This window comes from Ctenocephalides felis, unplaced genomic scaffold (assembly GCF_003426905.1).
Source record: "Ctenocephalides felis isolate EL2017-DRISC unplaced genomic scaffold, ASM342690v1 CF-g0.4_SCAFFOLD_01886, whole genome shotgun sequence".
NCBI classification, from domain to species: domain Eukaryota; kingdom Metazoa; phylum Arthropoda; class Insecta; order Siphonaptera; family Pulicidae; genus Ctenocephalides; species Ctenocephalides felis.
In genome coordinates, this window is record NW_020538040.1 from 81,912,019 (window position 1) to 81,937,092 (window position 25,074).

The 25,074-nt window shown below is 30.1% G+C and overlaps 1 protein-coding gene across 2 annotated transcripts in view; it reads right to left on the minus strand.

Annotated features, from left to right (window-relative positions):
• The window catches only part of LOC113378721 (complexin), a 548,906-nt gene that overhangs the window by 102,409 nt on the left and 421,423 nt on the right, over positions 1-25,074 (minus strand). The window contains exon 1 of one of the 2 annotated variants that reach the window (XM_026619289.1): positions 20,363-20,535. The exons of the other annotated variant lie outside the window; for it this stretch is intronic. Within the exon in view, the coding sequence (XP_026475074.1) occupies positions 20,363-20,375 (13 nt within the window). The 5' untranslated portion in view covers positions 20,376-20,535. Of the gene's footprint in view, positions 1-20,362; positions 20,536-25,074 lie in introns of those variants that run through there. 2 annotated transcript variants of the gene reach the window in all.

The following is a 25,074-nucleotide window of genomic DNA, read 5'->3' on the forward strand; positions in this document are numbered from 1 at the left end:
AATTTTGGTCGTTTTTGGACTGCCAAAATTTGATTTTTGATACGATAAAAAAATCGATAGTTCATTTTACGAAGAACTATATATAGAACATGTAAAAAAATTGATTGTGATCGGATCATTTGTTTTTGAGTAATCGCTGCAGCAAATTCGGAAAATGCTGTTTCGAGAAAAACGCGTTTAAAGATTAAATGATCGTTATACTATCTATATACTATATATATATATATATATATATATATATATATATATACCCTTTAAACGGCTGTGACTCAAAAACTATTTAATATATCGATTTAAAATTTTTGTATGTTATTTTTAAAGGTATAACCTATTAAAATATGGAAAAATTGAAAATTCGATTTTTTGAAAATTTCACACTAGTTGTGCCCCAAGCAAAAAAAAGAGAAATCGCTCATAGCGGTCGAGCTGTAGTATGAACGATTTTGGTTTTCTATTCGAGTGAGTCGAGAGTTTTTTCTCGTTTCAAATCCTGATAAAAATCCATCTGAAATTAAAGTGTGGACTAATAAGATTTCTAAATCTGATGGTCGTTTTCTTTAATCTCCGGACAATAATGGAACGTATGAAAGTCGATATATCTATATAGGTGTATCGGTTGGTTCCACAAAGCAAATCCTTTTGAATGCGTATTCTATTCAGAAGGCGTTTGCGTAATATATCTCGTTGTAACGTTTTACCGAGTGGATTCCGAGCAAGATTGTCAACACCGATATCGTTTTATGCCCCATCGTGGAAATTGGGGAGAAGGAATGGCTTCTTAAACATCGCTAAGTAAACATTATCGAATGATTTAGGACTACAAACGTCTGAATAAGACGTCGGAATTTTTCATCCGTGCGTTTTAAGAACTCGCAATGAAATTAGCATAGTAATAGCATCCAAAAGAGAAGAAAAATGAAATTGAAATCTTATAATAAGCATAAAAGGGCGTTTAGGGTTTTTACCGAACTCGTTAATGATGGACATAAAAAATGTGAATATTTGTGAGGATATTTTATGCAAAGTTTCATAATTCAAATACGTTTATTATGGTTAAAAATGTTTTAATTATTGTGTAGACATCAGGTTTAAATTAGTAGAATCTTTGGTATTACAAAGATCATAACAATAATAATTGAAATTAATCAGACCTCACATTTTTAATCGCAGGAAATAATATTCATAAATATTTAGTTAATTTTTGAAACATGTAAATTATTATTTTTACTACCCACTGGGTGTCTTGGTAGAGCTAATTTTATTTGGACATAGTTATACTTCCCGGAAGAGCTGATTTTATTTGAACGTATCTATATTTACAAGTAAAAATTGATTTCACTACTGTTTGATATCAGGTTGCACGCATATGAAACGGGATATGAAACCGAAACCTTGTGGTGGCAAGGTTGAGGATCTACCACTTGTTCCATGTACTCCCTCTGTATAATGATAAAAATAAATTTAAAAAAATGTTCACTATAATTTCGTTTGAAATATGTTTATATTTTTAATATCCTAAATTAATGCGGGTTTAATGTAAACATTAAATATAAACATATTTCAAACATTATATGATCATTCAAACATATATGAATTGATAAACATTCATATGATCGCATTATTGAAATATAGGTGACATGGTGAAAAATATACGGGATGAATTTCAATAAAAATTTTGAATTTATTTGCTAATGATAGTGACAAACAATTTTGTTTTGCTTTTGTTTTTTTTTTTTACTAAAAGCTCAAAAATAATTTTCGATGAAAATTATCTTTTCACACTCGATTAGTTTTCATATCAAAATAAAAGCGTGTTCATGTATTTTATAGCAAACATATTTTTAAAAGATTTGGAAAATCATAAATAGTAAGATTCAACTTTGGCACACCCAAAAATTTATAATACCAAAAAACGAAAACCCTAATAATTGTAAGTAATAATAAATAAATCATTATTGTTTATAAAAGATATTATCTTATTATTGTATATAAAATTTTTAATATTTTCTGACATCTCGAAGCTGTTCTTTAGAACTATCTGCGCGCTCTGTTAAAAATTAATTAGGTTTACATTAATAATAATATTATTTATTGCACAAAAAATTATCATTACTAATAAAATATAAAGTCGATATGCGAACTAAGTAGAATGTATCTAATATTAAATATATTTTCATATACTTTAGCAATAAATAAATATATATTAATTAACATGCCGTTGTTATTTTTGAATAGCCTATGTAATAATAACAAGCAAATATTTGAAAAAATAGGTTTTAAATTCAGCTTTAATTATGCTGATCAAGTCATTTATTTTTATATTCTGATGTACTGCGACTTCATATAATAACCAAATGCTCAACTTTAAAATCTACATTTCCTTGAAATTTAAGACCTCAATTCATGAGTGATAGCTCAGATATGAAAAAATGATGAGAATTCAAATAATAATAACAAATAAGCCTTTTGTTCCTGCTTTCTCTACATCTACTTATTGTTAGATATATGAAATAATAAGAATTCACATATTGAATATAATGAATAATTTATTTATTCCTGATTCGAGTACGATGATCGAGTTATCTGTTATTAGAGCCCGATGTATCGCTAAGAGCATTTCCTTGCAGAGTCTTATTCCGTCGAAACTAATGAGTTCTAAGGAGCTTTTAAATTCGCTGCGGGATCAATTAAATAGCAATTTCGTGCTGTTCAGTAAACTGAACGTAATCTTACAGGGCCATCGAGCATAGACTTGTTTATTTGCAAAAGGCGCTTGAATGTATAAAGCAAATTGCAATTATTTTTATTATTGCTCTTGTGTATCTCTGTAATTGCAAAACACATAAAAGTTTCAGCCGTCACAGCGAAATAGTACCTCCGTGTCATTACAATCTACGACAGAGCAAACTAAGCCATTTCGAATGTAAGAGAAAATTAACTTTGTTATATATAAAGACGAATTATATTGTTTCTATTGCGTATGTAATAATGCTTAATTTGTTGCAATTTAATTTTATTTCAAATCATAGTTACCTTCGTTAAATTGCAATGTTTCATTACATATTTAGAAATTTACGATTTCATTAATAATTGTATTTGTAATTAACATAACTGCAAGTATAAAATGTACGTGATTGTATAATACAATGCAAGTATAATAATCGAATTACATCAAAGACATATATCCTGCTTCATTTTATTCATAAATCAAAACGGAAAAAAAATAAAAAGGGGGAAATTTTTTTTGAATATAACTCTGTATCAACCAAGTTTTGTCTATGACTATGCATTGTCTTATACGGTGCTGATTATTTTATTATGATTTAAAAAAAACACGGAGGTGTAATTTTATTTTGGATAACTGCTAATAGTTTCATTTTTTGTTACATATAATTGTAATTATTTTTAATTATATTTATTCATTGAAATTTGCAAAATTTTAAAATTTAAAAAATTTAAAAATACCCTTAGGGTAGAAAAGCATGTACATAATTATATAAAATATATTGTACAATATCCCACATAATGCAATAAAAAAATTGAAACTGTAATACTGAAATGGGTTGATAGTATTGACCTTAACTGTACTGAAAAAAATTAGAAGAAAAAAATTATCTCACGTTGTTTGAAAATTATGAGCTTTTAAGTGCAACCTAGAGCTTTTGTGAAATTATGCACATTTTTCGGTTATTGTGGTTAATTTTTACTAATTTTGTTCATTTAAACTTTTGAACCTTAACTATGAATAACATTTCTAGGACCACAATAAAAATGTCACAAATACACCGAGTTTTCAAGAATTAAAAAAAAGTTTAACTATGAATTTAATTTTTTTAAATCAGTCGACTTTGAGCGGCCCTCCTTCAAAAAAATGTATTAACAAGTTCTATCAAAACTTGGCGCTCAATATAGAAATATATAAATTAATAGAAAGATATTTCTATGTTTACGAAAATATATTAAAAATGTATGATTTTCAAACTGTACAAAATGTCATGACAAGAATATTTTTTTCTCCAAATTCTATTGCCTACGTGATTCCCCATATACTCCCTGCTCAGTAAAATGGTAAAATACTTGATAATTTTATTATTGAAAAATTTCGAGTAAAAAATTAAAGCCTTAAAATGACGTGATTTTTGCTTATACATTTTACTCACATTCGATTCACATTATAGCAAAAATGTGAAATACGTAGAATAAAGAGAATTTTAAAAACTAGACCGACCAATTCGTATCACAACAAGACATTTATCAGATTAAACGTTTATTTTAAGCAAGTTAAGCTGCCTGATATATATTACATATATAATATCATAGTTCTTGGCAATAATGCATATAATAATTTTGCGCTGACATCAGCCATGCTATCATTATTGAATTATATCACCTAAAGTAATTACTAATAGGAAATGCGTCAAACCTCTCGCGCTCCTAGGAATCATTCTATGAAACTGGTAGAAACACATACACGAATTCAATTCACACGTGAAAATCAGACTAGCATATAATGAGATCAGAAAGCCAATATCAAATATCGTACATTGATAATATTGCATATGCGCCAGTTTAATAAGATTATCAGAAACCTTCGACCGTGCACAAATTCACCATTATCCTAATAATATGCTCGAGGACCACCTGAGTCTACAATTAATACAAATTAATACTTAACACTAACGCTCTACATACTAAAATACAGAAAAACTTGGCAAGCTTTGATGAAATTGCTATCTATGATTATAGCATAAGTAGAATAGGCGAATTTAAGAGATAATTAGATTTAGGAGTAGGATAGTTGTAAAATAATTGTGAATGCATAGATAGCCCAGGAACATTAAAAGATATTTTGTTAAGAATTATAATATTAAAGTCATGAAAAGATTACTCTCTCTACATGCATCACAATTTGTGGAATCAGAATATCCACAACATTTGACCCCCTCATTCAAAACTGTATTGAATTAATAATAATCTATCTGCAGTACACTTTTAACAGTGATTGATTGTTTGGTCAAATAAACTAATATTTAACATCATGATCTCATCATGATATCAAATTTCATATTATGAAGTACATATATATTATTGAACTGATGCGATTCATGTCAAAGCAAAATGATAATCAGTCAATGTAGTCAATTTTGTTTAAAAGCATAGAAGCTATAAAATGTCCATTGGAAATTTATCGTTATACCACAAATCTAATTTACATGTTATTACCCAATTCGTGTTGGTTTAGCGAGTTATCAATTATATCAATTTAAAATTTACACACATGCACAATATATATATATATATATATATATATATATATATATATATATATTTGATGCTGTGGCACAAACATCCTTTATCGAGATAGTATTTCAAGATTTTGTACAAAATAATATAAAATGTGCAAAAAAAAAATATAATTAGTTCCGCACATGCCAAAGTACAAAATTATATTATAACATGTATATTATATATTATAAAAACATACAATAAGTCCACATTTATGGTCAAAAACCATTTCAGTTTTAAAATATTAATGTTTTCAATTATAAGTGCGGTATTATATCAATAATATACGCTGCAAACAGTGAACAAATAATACCGTTTATATTTCAATTGAAAATAAATTCGATAAGCTAAATCATATTTAAATTTGTTATTGTATTTATATTTCATTGAGATAAATATCAATTGCCAACAAATTGATCCAATAATCCGCATTCTAATTTGTAAACAATTTGAGCCGGAGTTATACAGAAAATATCTCGAGCAAGTGGTCCTCGTTATTTCTCGATTACATTTGCTCGGCTAATCTCTATATAATCCCACTCTTCGGAAGTTCTAACTATGGTTTTATATAATTGGATCGATATAAATGGCAAGATGATGTGTAAAAGTTGTGTTAAACTTTTTTAATTTTTCCTCCATTACACACAATATAAAAATATTTCAACTTTTGAAAATCATTTTTTTAATTAACCTTAACTCACAGAAACCATATCAATAAGAATAATTTTATAGAATGTTTCAATTATCATTTGAAAATAACTATTATATACTAAAGTTAAAATTCCACTATATTCATATTAGATTTTGTATCATAGACAACTAAGATAATGGTCTAACAACTTTATAAAATTGTTTTTTGGTACTATTTGCAGAATACCAGGGTGACATCTCTTTAATCATTAGTTTTATTAACTTCTCGTAGGGTGAGTTATAGTAATCGTCAAAAAATCGAAAATGAAAATTTTTGCATATCTTTGCGTTTCCAAATATTCTGAAGATTTTGGCATACCTTAGAAAAAAATGGATGTGTGTATGTATGTGTGGATACAATTTTTCGTCCATGTTTTCAAGAATGATTCAAAAAATATACGGTTCGTATTGACGGGAATACGTGCCTATTAGTTTTTTTCAAAGGCAGTAATAGCCGTTTCGGAGATACGGAACAAAAAGTGCAAAAATAGCAGTTATTAAGAGAAATGATAATTTAATTCAAAAAACATTTTGTTTGTGTTGACAGTGTGAAGAAATGATTAGTTTTTGGTAAGCAAAAAATTATTTACGAATTAAAAAAAAAAACATTATTTTTTTAATTTTCAATTTTTTTATATTTAAAATTATTCGGACTCAAAACCTTGAAAATTTCTCGAATATTCCATTATGATACGGGAAGTTTCAGCGATTTGTCCTAAGGTACGATGCCATGCTCCACTAGTTTTTTTATATTTTCTGGTTTTGGTATCAAAATTTACATACAAAATTAGTTAATAATTAAATTGAAATAAATAAAAATATATCTCAGTATAATTCACTTGATTAACCGTCATAGATTTGAGCTGAACAGCGTTCCCAATGTAATAGCCTTCACCAGCAAGGGGTATTACAATAGTATCTGCCGTTAATAAACGCACATAATAAAATGCATGCCTCGTTGAAATATCCGATGGTTAACTGGAATAAATATCCTGGCAACTGCCATAAATGTTTATTGTTCGCATCAAGAACTCGCCAGCGGCGCGCATATATTTTATCGAGAAATCTTGGCAATTTCATTGTTCCATTTCGTCTAGTCTTGTCGGCCACTGCGGCGCCTATCTACATGCCAAGAATGCGAAAGAGCATGCCATATTTTATTCAGACGTATGAATTCGTACGACATTATCTTTATGAAATACTCGGGATTTTCTGGCAATACGTTGCATAAGGTTTCGTATGTATATTAGATCCTGAAAGCTATTGAACGGCGTATACAATGCGTAGAAGCTCACGCGAAATAAACGAAAGCTCTAATCATGGTATTCGAAGCGTAGAATATAGCAAATATGCAAGAGTATGATAAAACATAGCAATGTGTAAATGATATTTAAAAGTTTCATGATATACTGAGTCGGTAATTTTTAAAAAAGCAATTCACAAATAAATCATTTGGTCCACTTTGGGATGTTAGCACATGAAGCATAAACCCAGAGGGCCAAGAACGGAAAAAGAGGATTTTGCAACAATTGTAAGTTTCGTTTTTACAGGTAAAATACCAAAGAATTTGCTCTATTTTTAGCAATTGTTTTTTACATACTTAGGAGTAAAAGTTAACAGCCAATCACCTTTGACAAATTTTAACTTCTATATCTTATGGCCCTCTATGGCTTGTGAAACACTACTATGTCATTTTGTCTATTGTATAATTATGTCATTTTGTCCAAAATTAAACAAAAACTAGTAGGGTGCATGGCATCGTTCCTTAAGGCAAATTGCTGGAACTTCCCGTACTGTAATTAAAAATCTTGGTACGGAACCCAAAAAAAATTACACAAGATGTGTACACATTATGAAAATTTCTATATAATATCTGATAATTTGATGTGCATATGTCTAATAATCATTTTTGACCGCCAAAAGACATTTTTTAACTTATTTTGATTGAAAGTCCATAACCGCTAGACCTGCCTTTCAATAATTTAATCAGATTTTTATCTTGTCAATACAAGTAAAATGTTTAATTAAATGAATTATTAAAATCAAACGCTCCGTTCTCTTAATAACTGAGTTACCGTTTTTGGCACTTTTTTCCGCGTATCTTTGGAACGGCTTGACCTGCCTTCGCCAAAAACTAATCACCTCGTCTCCTTATCAATACCGATCGAATCGCTTTATGAATTATTCAAATCGGTTGAACCGTGTTCCCGAAATCGTCGACGAAAATTTGTATCCGCACATACACACACACACATATTCATTTTTTTCTAAGGTATGCCAAAATGTTCAGAAATCTTCAAAACGTCGAGGAATGCAAAAATTTGTATTTTCGATTTTCGGCCCATTACTATATCTACCCTACGGGAAGTTAATGAATGATTGATCAAAATTCAACTAAACATCTAGTTATTGCAATGAAATTGATCGAACTTACTAGTTCTGGTATAAATTAATTGATATTGATTGAAATAATTACGAATATCACGAAATAGGTCCCCAAAAACATGGCAAAACCACCTTCAGAATAAACTTTTCAAGAAGCAAAACACGTTTGAACTGATTACTTCGACAAGACTATGACAATGACGCTCAACATCTGACAGGAATGTTATTATAGGCTTCTTTATGTTATACAGTCGCAGGAACGTTAGTAAAACTAGCCAATTTTTAAATAAGGCTACTATGTCGTCTTGTCCATATATACCATTATATTTCCCTTTATTGAATATGGGCATTTCAAAATAATTGCAAATTAAGAGTACAAAATTTGTGAACATTTCTGAATTAACTACTTGTTCCTTCTAGAGCATAAGTCATTTCAAACATTTTTTATTTTACTTAAAGTGGATAGCATTAGGTATCTATTATTATTATTCGAGCACACTTCAAAAGATATCACATAACAAATTCTGTATTTTTCTTATGTAAAATTATTCCCTGCGGGGGGTTTTTAATATCAAATTGTTGCTGCATACAATCAAATTCAAATGCGCATAGCAGATGTCGGAACACAACGTTTCGTGCAATGCGCCCTGCCTTTCCGCCTATAGAAGTTTTGCATCAGAAATTCCGGGGCTATTATAAAAACAGTCACATCCGTGCTTCAGTTTTACTTCTTTTTTTGTCAACTTTCCGAACAAACGTTCGAAATCTGCATTTTGATTGTGAAAATACGTCAAAGTCATTGTGTGTCAAGTGACGAGGGTGTCGCATAGTGCTTTTATATGCATATATCAGTTTCAGAGAAGGCAATAGATTGGACTTTAAACTAGAATTGAATTCATCTATGACAGAAAATTTTATCGATAAAATATTGCGAACTGTGGGGGTTTTATTGAGCGCAATTTAATTAACATTTATTTAACGCAAATCGTAAATATCATAACAATGACACTGAAATAGTCCGAAGCTATTAAAATTTTCTCTCTTTTATGGACCAATAAATACGCAAATATATAAGGTATCTAAATATAATATAATATCTACTATATTGCTATAAATTATATAGAAATTGTTTAGATTTTGTAAAAAATCTGTAGAATTGGGATTTTTTTAACAACAATATTTGGTAGAAATAAAATAGATAAACTCAGCCATCACCTTGGTTCTTACAAAATCATTATCAGGAGATGAAGAAAAATTTAAAAATGCATAACAGAAGTATTTTCTTTCGTTACTAGTTTTTTTTGGTTGTGAGCACTGTTGTTTAGTTTACGAGACCGATATAATAGTTAGGTATACGTTATTCAATTGTTTTACAACATGTATTGTTATTTTTAGTTAGGGTCAACCGTTTTTTTATATAACATATATGAAAGCTTACATGCAGGAGGGGTAAAAAGCTACAAGTGAAGCAATAAAAAAATAGAAAATAAAATAGTAAACTGAATATAAATTGAAATACAAAAAATGAATTAAATAAATTCTATCTCTGCTGTTAATATTTCTGACATACCAGATCATGGTTATTTTCAGTGTTTTCTTTGAAAAAAAAATGTAACCATAAATTTTATATTTTGCGTTGGCTGAATAATGAATGTAGCTATTATTTCGTATAATTTCTTTAAAATTAGAAATAAGATGTTGGATCTATTTGCTATCGGGTAAAAAAACAGATGACAAACTTTAGAAAAATTGTAAAAAAAACATTTTTATAATTAGGAATTACCTGGAAATCTTACCGAATATAGTTTGATTGTTGCTTGTTTGATACGTGTTATATGTTGTGATATAGTCCATTTGGTTTAGAAAGTAAATAAACCTACCCTACCTACTATAAGAAAAAAAAAAATTGGTGAATTAAGTAAAGTTAAAAATTATATCCAAAAATGCAATCTTTCGCTAGCGTAGATTAATATACGAGTAATAATCAATTACTATACAAAATATTACTTTTTATGGGAAACCACATTACAGTAAGTTTGTTTTTCATTTTTTTATTCCCTACTTTATTTACAACTGTCCAGTTAAGAAAATTTAGTAAATTTCGGAAATTTACAATTGTCAGCCCTAAAGGGCATTGTATACTACATTGACATGTTGGAAAAACAACTCAATAGTTGTTATAAATAATAAGTTATTTCAATCTTTATCAGGCAAATTGGTGACTTAGTCGATAGTTCTCTGTTATTATGGAGTTTGCTAGTGAATTTGGGTGATTGATGAACATGTTGGGGTAAGTTTGAACATGCAAAATAGAGCAAAATATAGAAAAGAGTAAACATAGAGTTTTATTTGGAAACCCTCAACAACAAATTTGAGTAATTGAAAGAAACTAAATTGATGATTTGACGACTTGACGTTGTTTAATTATGCTGAATAAAAAAATGTATCCACAATACCTTACAATTATAGGTGGATATAATAATTAATTGGCACACAATAAATAGTTTTTTTCTCGAAAGCCACATTAAGATAAGTTTGAACCTGCTAAATAAACCATAGCTGTTTATCAGAAAGCTCTCAGCAATCAATTCGAGATCTGTCGGAGTACAATTAATTCATCTATGACGATGCCTTTATATGCGTGTCGGACATTCGCACGCCACTTAACACATCCCCAAAAGCATTCGGAAAGTGGTGTGAGAATCGGCAGCTTCATAACATGCTAATGACTCTCTCTCGCCGCCCCGCTCCCAACGCCGAGCGGACGGATCTCTTGTGCAAGAGACGAGCCCTTGTCGATGACATGCGGTGCCCGAAAACAATACGACATTGACGTCACATGAGCCCATCTCGGATTATCTCATTTGAATAAGGGGAAATGGGATCGTCGACAGTCATAACATTGTTTTATTTTACTGTTTTTGTGTTCATACTAAACGAATTTGCATTTTTCATATTGAACTTTTTTCAATATTTTTTCAATTTATATGAAAATCTAAAAGTGTATCATTATGTGGAACAACTAAAATAGAAAATTGTTTAAAGATGAAAACTAAATTGTTTTGATGTGTAGCACATAAGGCTCCAAAACAAATTGCCTAAACCATTGAACAAATGCAAAATAAGCGTAAAGAATGTGAAATCATTTACCAAATAATGTTCTTTATATAGAGCAATATTCTTGTAGACGACCGTCCACACTTGCACGACTATTGTGATAGGCATCAGGTTGAAAAACAATAGCTATAAACAGCAGAATGTAAGAAGTATGTAACACAATACAACATAATCATTTAAATAAATCTTATGACTATAATTTAACCATATTTAACAAAATATAATTTTTAAGCAAAATTTTTTTGTGAAATTTATTGTTTTCTTGTACTGAATTTTCCTTTATTTCTCTTTGTATTTTGTCTCAGTTAAGTTTTCCCTAAAAGTTCTAGGAATACATTTCACAACATATATATGTAATAATACTAATTGTTGGTTATGAACTACTAATATTCAACTTACAGCAATCTAACAAAAAAGTGATCTATCTGTCTATCTAACATACAAGAAACATTTATTATTGAAAGAAATCGAAAAAGAAATTTACTTTTGACTCTTTAAAACAGTGCAGTGTTAACATAGGGCGCTGACTCAATTCGATAATGGAAACTTGTTCGAAGAAATACTAGATATCTTAGAACCCTATCTCAAAATCAGTATAGTCAGTATAGACAATAATATGTTTTTATTAAAAATAGCTCAAGCCAATTTGCAAGTGATATCTTTTAAATAAACTCAGTTTTTTTTCTCAGATTGCGAAAGAGCTCCACCGGTTTTCACTTACAGTGTCGGTAAATGTAGATACAATATATAGAAACTATAAATAAAATGTATAACTATAACCGAAAAAGGAAGAAATTCAAAAAATTTTTTGAAACTTTCAACTAATTCTTTTTGAATGGTTTCTGTATGTCAAGCGGGCAAGATTTTTTGCGTAAAAATTACAAAAAACGGCTTGAACGATCTTCACGCAAAATCAATCAAGGTGATTGATTAATTATTGGTTTTATCAAAATACTTTCAGAAAAATGTCGACAAAAAAAGAAATATGAGTTTTTATTAACAAGTGCACGTACACACACATGTACACAAATCATGTACTTTTGCAATTTTTGACAAAACAATTCTAATTTTTATTATATTCTGGCAGAAACAAACTTTTTCTTTATGTAATATATTATATGTTTATGATGTGTTAAGTAAAGTAAAAAAAATACAATATTGTGTTGGAAAATAGAATGTTAATAAGTATTATATTTGTAAAAAATTATTGCATAGAACTGAAAATTAATTGAATTATTAGAATTTTGTGCTTAACGTACTATTCAAAAAAAAAACTTTGATGCAGTTTTAGAAAAATTAAATTATGATATTTTTTTAATATTGAGAAAAACTAATTAATATTTAATTAGTATTTAAATTATTTAAAAAATGTATTTTTTATAATGTACAATGTGTAATATAACACATTTAACTATTATACTATTTATTTAATAATCGCACCGATGCAGTATATAAATATTTACCGATGAAATCAGAATCTTTACCGTACAATTTAATTTCTATTTTCTCATACTAATATTTTCAAAGAAATGATTTGCATCATTATGCCAGCCATTAATTAAGCGTAATAAATTTTAAAGTAATATCCTTATTTACAATTTTCTCAGAATAATTACACAGCTACACTTTGAAAACGGAATCATTTATCCGAACGCTAACGTATTGCGTTCTCATATAATATTTCCTCGTACTGAACTTATATACAGTGAAATTATTAACATAGCGTTTGTGAAATACGACTTGTTGTGAGTTCTCTCCCTTGCGAATTGAATGAGCTAATATTGTGTATTACATACTGCAAATTGAATAAATAAAACATATGAAGTTGAATTTAGATCTAGATTTATTCACTTCTAAAACTCTGCAAATACTGATTGGTTCTGGTTCAGGAATGGGCATTGCAGTACCACATGCAATCTTATATTGCACCACTCGTAAATTCAGTAAACTTTTAATTAGAAAGAAAACTTATGCATATATAACTAAACACAATTTATAGCAAATCTATTAAATGGATTTTATGATTTAGAATAAAAAAATAGATTTTTCTCTTTTTCGCTAGAATAATTTGAACTACTTATGAATTTGTGAACAAGATAATTTTTCAGAATTTGAATTATTTTAGATATGTTTGAGGACGATAATCCCATTCAGCTTCTTTTTTTCGCAAAACTTTGAACGCGTTTTTCTCGTAACTTTCTTTTTCGATATGATACCCACGATATCTCAAATTCTACTAATATAAAAATATTTTTCATTCAAACAGCTGCTACCTTATGAAAAGCAATTATTTTAACATGCCCGTAGTTCATTCAATAGGAACATTATTTTAAATAAATAATACATATTGTTTCGTCATACTTTTTATAATTACTACTGTATGGCTTTTTTATTTATTTTTCAAATTCTCAAAACTAAAATTATTGAATAATTTGTAAAAAATTATGGTAAAATTATTGTTGCCTTTTTCTTTACAGCCTTTCAAATATCATATAAAATTCATGCCTCTAGCACAGAATATCACATTACGTAATTGACAAATAATTATATCTAACTATAGCATATTACCCCGTGATGCATACTGACAAAATTTTTCAATAAGTTTATTTTTAGAAATAAAATATTTCAGCACTTCAGTTCACCATTTATTATAGGTTATAAATTATATTTAATTAAAACGGTTATTTTAACACGGAAAAATTATATTATTTTTAATTAAGCATGTTTGGTTACTTTGGCACACCTCATCATGTAGCACAAATTTTAACATTAAAATAATTTTTGAAAGTCACTAAGAAAGGGATACTGGTAATAACTCATCGATGTAAAACGTAATGAGCAACTTGCCGGTTATAAGGTGTGAGTTGTAAAAGTTGGATATAATCAGGAAACGGAATGTCATTTTTTGAGTTCGTGGTGATACATCTCTTCTTAATTATTTTCCGCGGAGACGGCGAGAGTAATGAATTAAGATTTATCATTTCGCGGATCGTCTATCATCTGTCAGGACATTTAGCACTTGAGCCAAACGAATACGTGCAGAATACCACCAATGGTAGAATAATGAACGATTACTACATGACGTCTTGTCTCCGGACTCATTATTATAATTAGTAATTTGTGATAGTAATTTCTATATCCCTAAGTAATAACAGAAAATAACATTAGTATAGACCAGTGGGTTATTTTGGCGTGAAGTAGACGCCAAATTGGTTAGGTAATTATTGTACCGACAGAATTTACACAGATTATCTTGGGCAGTTAAAGATAATAGCTACTGTTGGTTGCACTACAAACTGTGTCTACCGAAGTACGAAATTTACATTTGTAAATCGTATATTGTTCGTATTGATTATATGCACTGTTAGTTACAACTACAACGTATTTTATAGGCCAACTATGGGCTATCTGTAACAGGGGTAACTAGTAAGAGGCGTTTTTCAATAAAATATTAATATATTTTTTGTCCACTGTCCCGCAAGCCAAAGCAATAAACAGAACTGTGCAGGTTCGTCATTATTTACAGGTAATATAAAATTGATCTATCATAAAATTTTGATTTGCTATTTATTATTATCTATTAATTTTAAATTTTATATATATAATCTGTTTTCAAATTTGTGAATTTTTAATAATGTGTAACAATTTTTGTGATTGCTGAATTGTATAAATAGTTATATTGATTAATGTAAAAAAATCACACTTGAAATTAGTTAAAACAAAACCTTGGTGCTACTTTCGCCTTACTTGCCCTACAAAATTTATATATGAATTCAAGTAAAGAAGATTGAATGGAATGCATAGTTTGTAAGATGTGTGCAAATATAAATTGTGTTACAGGGGAATATAAATATAAATAAGTTACAGTGACTTATTTGCATTATGATATTAATTGTAGTTTACATTGATTTTTACAAGCATATATTGTATATCGTATTTGTACTAATTATAGTTTGCGTTGATGTATGAAAAGTATCACTTAGAATGAAGTCAATTTTCTTTAAAACGAATGAAGAATAAATTATCATAGGTATTATTGTCGTTTTTCCGTTACTACTTGTTCCGGTAGTTGTTGCGACTAGTCCCAAACACGAGGTAAAGTATAACACAGCACTTGTTCTAGAAATTTATTAATTCTAAAATAATAGGGCTTGTCCGTAGGTAAGCGGTTAAGAGCGACGGGACTTGTTTCAGAGGTCCTGGGTTCGATACCCACTTCGAGCAGCCTGTTGTCAGGCAACAGTGACAACGATTTTCACTTGGAAATATAGATGGCAATATATTTCCAAGTGAAAATAAGCCCTCACCCGGCATTGTTGCACCAATAAAAATGTCAGCCCTATTAGATTAATTCTAATAACAAAAAATCATCAAATATGGATGGATTAACCATTGGGTTACCATCTGAAAAATACGAAGTAAGGAGAAGTTTCAGCCCAACAGCTCATAGGACGTAAGGTTCTGATTGCTGTTCAAAAATAATAATAATAAAAAAAGTAAAATAATGAGCAACATTTGTGGATATATTCTGACTTGATTCAGTAGAGGAATAGTTACTGCAACTATCCATCTTTATTTCGTGCAAATATAATCAGCGAATTTCAAGATATATTAATTTAAATAAATGTTACAATATTTGTCCCTAGCACCCTTAAACAATATAAGTAAACAAATATTATTTACTGAATGAAATAGGCAACTATAAGTCAAGTTCAAGAAACGAAAACATAAAAAAATAACATGGTGCACTGAAGTATGCAAAGTATATATATAAAATGCATATTTTATTTAAATATTTCTGGGTCCTATTTACAAATCCAATATTATGTAATAATCACGCCTTTACTTCTTCCATTTCCGATTCATTGCGATTTTCGTCCTGCGTGTGGGGGTTTTTTGGATGGGACATTCCCGCCCAACGCGTTCGCTTTTTGATTGCACAAAGCGACTACATAGACTTCAAGAAACGAACAGAAAAGCATTCAGGAAACCCCACGCCACGTTGTAACCGGAGGACGTGAAGTAATTACGTACTGTCAATCGACTTGAAAATCACTCGATATAACCTTCCCACCATTCACCACGCAAAATTTTCCACCCCGCGATTTTTTTTGTAAGACATAATTTTTCTTTAAATCATTGACTTTATATATAATAGTGACTTAACCGTCTGCAGATTATGAGGCCCGCCACCAATATCTCAAAAACAAGTAAAGTTAAGAATTTTTCAACATCAATATTTGAAAGTGGAGGAAAAAAAATGTATATCCCCGGCAGAAACTTTTATTCTTACGACGTTGCTATCGGGAGATAAACGGCAATGTTTAAAAATCCATGACAAAAGTATTTTCTTTCGTTGATAGTTTTTTCTTTGTTGTGAGCACTGTTATTTAATTTACGAGACCTTAATATAATTTAAAAGTAAACGTTATTTAATTGTTATATAACATGAGTTGTTAGTTTTGAGTTAATGTCAACATTTTTTTATATAATCTTTATAAAAGTTTAAAAGTGAGTGGGGTAAAAGAACCAACAAAACCTTTACGCTGGCAAAGATGTGAACAAAAAAGATAGTGAACAAAAGATCAAATTAATTTAAACAAAAGCAATTTTCAATATATTAAATAAATAATTATTCGAACTCCGCTGATAAATATTTGTGATAAGATACCAGAGATACCGATGAATTTACATTTTGCATCGATTGAATAATGTAGCTGTTGGACCTATATACCTATTTGCCCCTTGGCCGTCCCCGAGTAAAAAGGGCCAGGTGGCATTTTATTGGAAAAAAAGCAAAAAACACATTTCTATAATGATAAATTAGCTGGGAGTTTTACGGAACATTGTCAAATAATTGTTAATTTAATATGTGTTATTTATTGTGATATAATTGGTTTGGTTTTCACAATTTAATTATACTACTAGACTCTACGATTTAAAAAAAATAATTTTGAAGGTTCATAAATACATATTATTTATATTTAATACGAGATAATATATACGAACGAGATCATGTATATTGTGTCTCCGTTCATGTTAATGTTAATAGTGGGAAAAATTACTTTACAGAAAATAGTGAGCATTCCAGCATACTCTTAAACAATTTACATCTCAATTTTATTCTTAACAATTTAAAACACAAATATAATAAATATAAACGAGCAAATTTTTATAGAATTATGCTTCATTAGAATTTCTGGTAAAATACTCAGTTTAATCCTTCATGAATTCAATTATTATTCAAATGTAATTCATAAATTATATTATTTGTAAAGTAAATTAATCCCTTCTAATCCTGTATCCCTTCGCAACAATGAAGGGATAAAAAGCACTCGAGTTGAATTAAAAGATATATATATATATATATATATATATATATATATATCCATTTTCAAAATATAAAGATAGAAGTGGTAAAAGTATCAATTACATTTTTTTCGCAAAGCAATATAGTTTCATGTTCTCCAAATTATATTGAAATTATAAATAAACAGGTTTAATTTAATAATAAAATTCACATTTTATCACCGAAATGGTAAACTACATAATTTAACAAATGCTCACATCTATTTGAAAGCAAACTATTGATACGGAACATGACACGGTAAATAAATTTTATTATTTTGGAAATTTATTCGTTACCGATAGTGTGCCAAAAACAATAAAGCATTTCGCTTGAAAATCATAATAATACAAATATATTATTCCGTTAGCACTAAACGCAAACAACATGATATATCCTATGTACATCCGCAGAATTTCCCGAAGCCGTGACCCGCTTTATTGGACGCTTGCCAAAACATTGGCGCTCTGGGTGAGCACACGCTACATCACGTTTCCTAGTTGAATCGATATAGAATTCCAGTCAAATGTAGCGCCCTTTTGACATTTGATGCAACATACTTTCGTGCCGCACCGGGACAGAACTTATAGAATTCCTTTGTAAGCGGACCTATCAAACCAGAAATCGTTGCCGACGAAAGCGCCAATCCATATATAACCGATCACGCAACTACACTTTGAATATCGGCACAGCCAAATCTCGCCGTGATTGATCTTTGAAGGGATAACGTGGCACAAAGTAAGATTTTTCGGAAATTGATTTGCGAATTTAGCAAAGTGACGAACGGTATTACTTCCCTTTAAATTCCAAGTATTGAAGTATCTGACTCTGAACAGTTTTGCCTCGGCGAAATTAGGTCACACGAAATAGATATATGTAGCTCTTAAAAATATTCATGCCAAATAAATAAGTGGTATTGGCCCAAATAAATCACTTTTAGAAACGTAATCTATAACATATTTTACAAAAACGAATATGATTTATTGTAATTTGCAAGAATAACTTAGGACCCAAGTCCTAATTTTCTTACATTAATTGACAAAAAATAAATTTATATATATATATATATATATATATATATATGTATATATATATATATATATATATATATATATATACATTATGTACATCGTTGGCAAAACAAGTAAAATCGACTAACGCAAAGTCATGGTACCATAATTAAACGGCTATAGAAATAAATGGATTTATTGGAAGTTTATATGGCATGCTTCTCACGAAGCATATATCATTCATGCTTAGTGGAAGAAATCAGATTGACCCTTGGAAATATTTTAAGGGTACCTTTTCGATATTTAATATATGATTAATGACTTGCATATCGACTTAACACATATTGTATAGGACGGAAAAACACTCATTAATCTCAAAATGTAGGCTTTCTTTATGTAATTAGCGAGGCGTTGAGAAGAGCACGATGAATTATAATATTTCACAGATATTGCACGCAACGAAACTGACATACTTGAGTATACTCGATATTAAAGAAAATAATACTGTTGACATCGAGTGGTATACAGAGAAATTAAATTAAAACTAGTGGGGTGTATGGCATCGTGCCTTAAGGCAAATTGCTGGAACTTCCCGTACCGTAACGAAATGTTCGAGGAATACTGAATGTTTTCAAATAGATTATTATAAATATTGTAACATTGTGTAATATTTATAAGAATTATATAAACTGAATTGCAAAGTTAAAATTATTTGTTAAAGTTATATTAGAACTTTAGTCAGAATAAAAATAAAATCTGAATTATTTTCGATATACAAAAAAAAATATATATACAATTTTTTTTTCCAAAATCAATTATTTTGTTAAGACTAGCAGAAAGTTTTTTGAATCATTTAAATCGGACGCTTAGTTTTCTCAAAAACTGCCATTTTTTACATATTTAGCTCCGTATCTTCGAAATGGCTGGGCCTGCCTTTGCCAAAAACTAATCAGCTCTTTTCCCTATCAAGAGGGATCGAATGTTTTTTAAACCAATCAAATCGGTTGATCCGTGCGCCCGAAAACGTGACTGGAAATTTGTATCCATACATACATACACCTACACACACACACATCCATTTTTTCTGAGGTATGCCAAAACGTTCAGAAACCTTCAAAACGTCGAGAAATGTAAAAATTTTCAATTTCGATTTTCGGCCCATTACAATAACTTACCCTACGGGAAGTTAAAAATATAATGATAGAATTAAAATATTGGAAGTACGATACAGTAAATAAATTGATGTTTTGTAAAATATTATGTGATTGCACTATTATAAATATAAAACATTTGGACTAAATAACATTAATTCCAAATGAAAATAGCAATGTTTAAATATTTTACATACATACAATTTTAACAAATAAAATATCAAGAACGATCATTAAATTAACAACATCACTAATTCTCTAAAATAAACTATTAAATAGTTTATTTAGGAAGTAATAAGCAACTGTATAAAATAGCAAATTAAAGTCACTCAAAATTAAGAATAACAATAATGGAACATGATTCGAAAATAATTTACCGAGTATGTTCATGATCCAGGGCCAATCGTTTTACAGCACTTTCACGTAGTGTAGTACGTCGAATTAGTCTCAAACGCAGCGTCACGTCTGCCGTCACGAGAGACAACACGGACCGCTGGCGATTGACTGTCGCCTGTCAGTGTTGAAGCGCGCCCGATAGCCGGCAACTGATCGTCATCGTCTACGCGATGTACTGTATATACTCGTAAATATGCGCAGTGCCTGTTATATGTTATCTGTTATATAGCAAAGTTTTATCGTGCCTCTTGGTGACGGACGGAGGACGGAGGACGCGCGACCGCGCTCAACGGCGGACACTGTTCGACTGGCGTAGCAGTGGCAAAGCAGTTCGCTCCGTGAGCCCAGGACAAAGTCGCCAGACCACGCCCCCGCGGGCGGCGCACGCTTCCACGCTACGCTTTTATGCTTCTCTCGAGGAACAACGCCACCCGTAGCCCGTAGCCCGCACCCCGCGATCCAAGATATTCAACGCGGGCCGCCGACGACGCCGGACGCGCGTTACGCCGAGCCGAGAAATCATGCGAGTTTCTCTCCCACAGAATAAAGGATTTCTTAGTCTTTTTCATGACTTATGTACCTTGTACGCCTCTTTCTCTAACACTCAGTTTGAGGGGTCCTCTGGAAGGGTTTTTGATTTATTGCTAGTGTTAAGTGCGCCGTCGGAGCGCGAACTGATGCTTTTCTACGTACGGGCACGTAAAATACTGATAAATGTAACATTAGATGTAGTCATAATAATTTATAGGAAAAACTATAAGATCGCATTTTAACATATTATTGAAAACTTATCAAATACTCGAATGCATAATAACATATATAACCTGTGGTGCATGGCATCGTGCCTCAAGGGAGTATTCTAGTATAGAAGCATGAATTTTAGGTCACTTTTAAATCATTGTGAAAAAATAGGCATCAATTTTTTTATAGTAATCGCAAAAAAATCGAGAATGAAAATGTTTATATATCTTTACGTTTCAGAGGTTTCTGAATATTTTGGCATGCCTTAGAAAAAAATGGATGTATGTGTGTGTGCGTATGTGTGTGTGTGTGCGTGTATGTATGTGTGTGCGGATACAAATTTTTGTCGACGATTTCGGGAACACGGATGAAGCAATTTGAATAATTCAAAAAACATTCGATTCGTATTGATAAGGAGACGTGCTGATTAGTTTTTGGCGAAGGCAAGTCTAGCCGTTGCGAAGATATGCTGGAAGTTCCAGCAATTTGCCTTAAGGCACGATGCCTTTAATTGCCTTAAGACAGAATTCTACTTACAGCTAGTTTATTTATCAATGTTACAAGAGTACAAAAAAAGTAAAAATAAAAACAGTGAACATTTTTAAAAATTAGCAGGCGCTGAAGTGGAGGGTTCCAAAAAATTATCATGATAATATCCACGTGACCATGCTTACGATTGCAGCCTTCCTAGTAATCCGAAATAAAAAAGAAAATATGATGACTAATCTAGAATGTTGTCGCTATGGTACATATTACGGACAAGTTATTGTTTTTTTTGACAAAGTGTTTGAAAAGAAAGGCTGTTTTTGAACCACTTTTTTGAGTTTCTCGAATTTTTAAGTATAGTAATCATTAAAGTTTGGGGATGAGTCTAGTATATTTCAAGTGAATCAATTCAGTACAACTCTAGAATTCGTGGGTATCCTATTGAAAGCGACGATTTTGAGAAAAATGCGTTTAAAGTTTCGCAAAAGGAAGGAGACATAAGAAGATTATCATAGTCAAACAGCTGTATTTCCGAAAATAATTTAAATTTTAAAAAATCTTCTAGTACACCAATTCTTGAAGAGTTAAATTTTGAAAATATGAAATAAAAGAGAAACGATTTTTTTGAATTTTTACATTAGAATATCCCCTAAAGGCAAATTGCTGAAACTTTTCGTACCACAATAAAAATGTTAAATGTTTACGAATTCATTATTTTTAAGGTCATCAATCATTATATGTCCCGGTTTGATCGGAACAGTCCCGGATTTCCACCTTGTTTCCCTAGTTTTTCTAATAGTAATATTTGTCCCGGATTTAAATCTTTTGTTCCAAATTGTCCAGATAAATTGCTCCTGCTTTTTTTTAAAAAATACTTGATAATAAAATAAATAATAACCACCCATCAAATATCTGAAAATGATATATATTATGTTACTAGATAAAAAGTATGCTCAAATAAATCAATACGTTATGAATGATAAGATTGCCGAATACAAAATTTCCCAAGGCGGATTAAAATAGCCTCTATTATTAGTAAGTTCGAACTTTTATTTTAAATTTCGAGAAAATTAACAAAAATTATGAAAAAGAATGAACAAGTGATTAGTTTTTCAAGTAAACTAAAAACTAAAAACATTAGATCAAAAGGTGTAATATAACATCATAGACCTAATAAATCTTCTGACTCGGATTAGCATAATTAATGCTAATTATTTTTAATATTATTTATTTTATTATTATTATTATTTTAATATTATTTATTTTATTTATTATTAGTAATTGCAGTGCCAGTTTTGACTTTCAAAAATTGTATCCATACATACACACATCAATTTTTTCTAAGGTATACCCAAATGTTCTGGAACCTTCGAAAAGTGAAGATATGCATAAATTTTCATTTTCAATTTTAGGATGATTACTATAACTTACCCTACGGGAAGTTAATAATAGACAATACACACATACACACACACACACACACACACACACACATATATATATATATATATATATATATATATATATATATATATATATATATATATATATATATATACCACATATGTGGAAATCTGACATAAGAAGTAATGCAGTGACTTATACCACCTTCATAGTCATCAAGCTGTACTATAAATAATATTCAAAGCCAGTAATCGTATGAAGGGGCTCTCAGTCGTAATGTTAGAAGTAGAACATATGAAAAAAATCCTCTTTTAAGATCTTTGTGATTTATATTATATAGAACGTGAGAATAATAAACGGCCGCATAATGCTTCGTAAGTAGAAGCACTATTTTTATATTTTAAAATGCCTTTGTAAGTTGATATTAAAATTTATACCATAACCTATATGTTTTGATGACTTGAATTTATTATATTTATTATATAAAATTTTTATATTGCATATATGTATATATTATTTATACGCCGCATATGTTTTAGATAAAAATGACAAAATCAAATTAATACGATTTAAAAACTGATAAAATAAATAAAAGTGATTTCTTAATAACAGGCCAAAGCGTTTGTCACAGTTTATCCAAAGAGACGAAGGCATGACACCACTTGATGCAGCAAGTGGTATCAGCAATATTTTAAATTCCTAGCAAGAAACTTAACCGAGCACACTATTGTAACCGTAGATATATTGTGTACGGCTCGTTATTTTTGCATGATCGTAAAATTGTTTTACAGAATCTTTTCATCCATGTCAGCAGTTTATCTATACCTACATTTCGAACAATTTACCGAACGTCAAATGTGCGACTTGACGATTCTCTTACAATCCCTGATAGATGCAAAATATTTAATGACCTGTAACGGTACGAATGCATTCTGCTGACTGGCATATCTCATGGTGTTCGAGTTTCGATGCAACGGTAGACAAACATTCTGTACGCAAACTGGAACAAACTTGTACAAAAGTGCCATGAATCAACAATAATAATTCACGCTGGGAGAGAGTTGAGCTGTAACTTAGTCGTCGTGGTCAAGACAGCAAACGGAGCGAAATCGTTATTCCAAAAGCTTCGCCGCCGTTATATGAATAATAGATTAATTGATATAATTGGCTAGGTCATTTATGAACGTTATTGATCATTTAGTGGAATTTATGAATTATTTTCGTAGAGTCTAACTTGAAAATTAAATCGAAATTACTGAAAAACTCATACACTAACAAAATCAGTTTCAAAAAAGAGAGCTACGCTGTATTATTTTATATCAAGAATATGTTTAAAGAATCGTCCAAAAATCGAAATTAACATTTTGTATATTTCTTCACGTTTTGAAGGTTACTGAACAATTTGGCATACCTCAGAAAAAATGGATGTGTGTGTGTATGTATGTAAGGATACAATTTTTCGTACACGTTTTCGGGCGCACGGATCAACCGATTTGAATGGTTAAATAACATTCAATTCCTATTAATAGGAAGATGTGCTGATTAGTTTTTGGCAAAGGCAAGTCCTACCGTTTTGGAGATACTGAGCAAAGAGTGCAGAAAATAGAAATCGAGGTTTTGAGAGAACGGAACATCCGAATGAAATGGTCCAAACACATTCAATTTGTAATGACGCGGAGAAGTGCTAATTATTTTTGGCAAAAGCAGGTCCAGCCGTTTCGGATATACCGAGCTAAATATGCAAAAAATGGCAGTTTTTGAGCGAACTAAGCATTCGATTTAAATGATTCCAAAAATTTCTGCTTGTTTTGACAAAATAATTGCTTTTGGAAAAAAAATTGTCAACATTTTTTACAAACTTTTTTTCTCAAAAAACAATTTTTTTGCATATAAAAAATAACACAGATTCTAATTTTAATTCTGGATAAAGCTGGAAAATTTCGTTACGGTACAGGAAGTTCCAGCAATTTGCCTTAAGGCACGATAGCATACACTACTAGTTAAATTCTTTTTTAACAATAGAAGTAAAAATAATTATTCTCCAATTTTAGAAAGCGACATA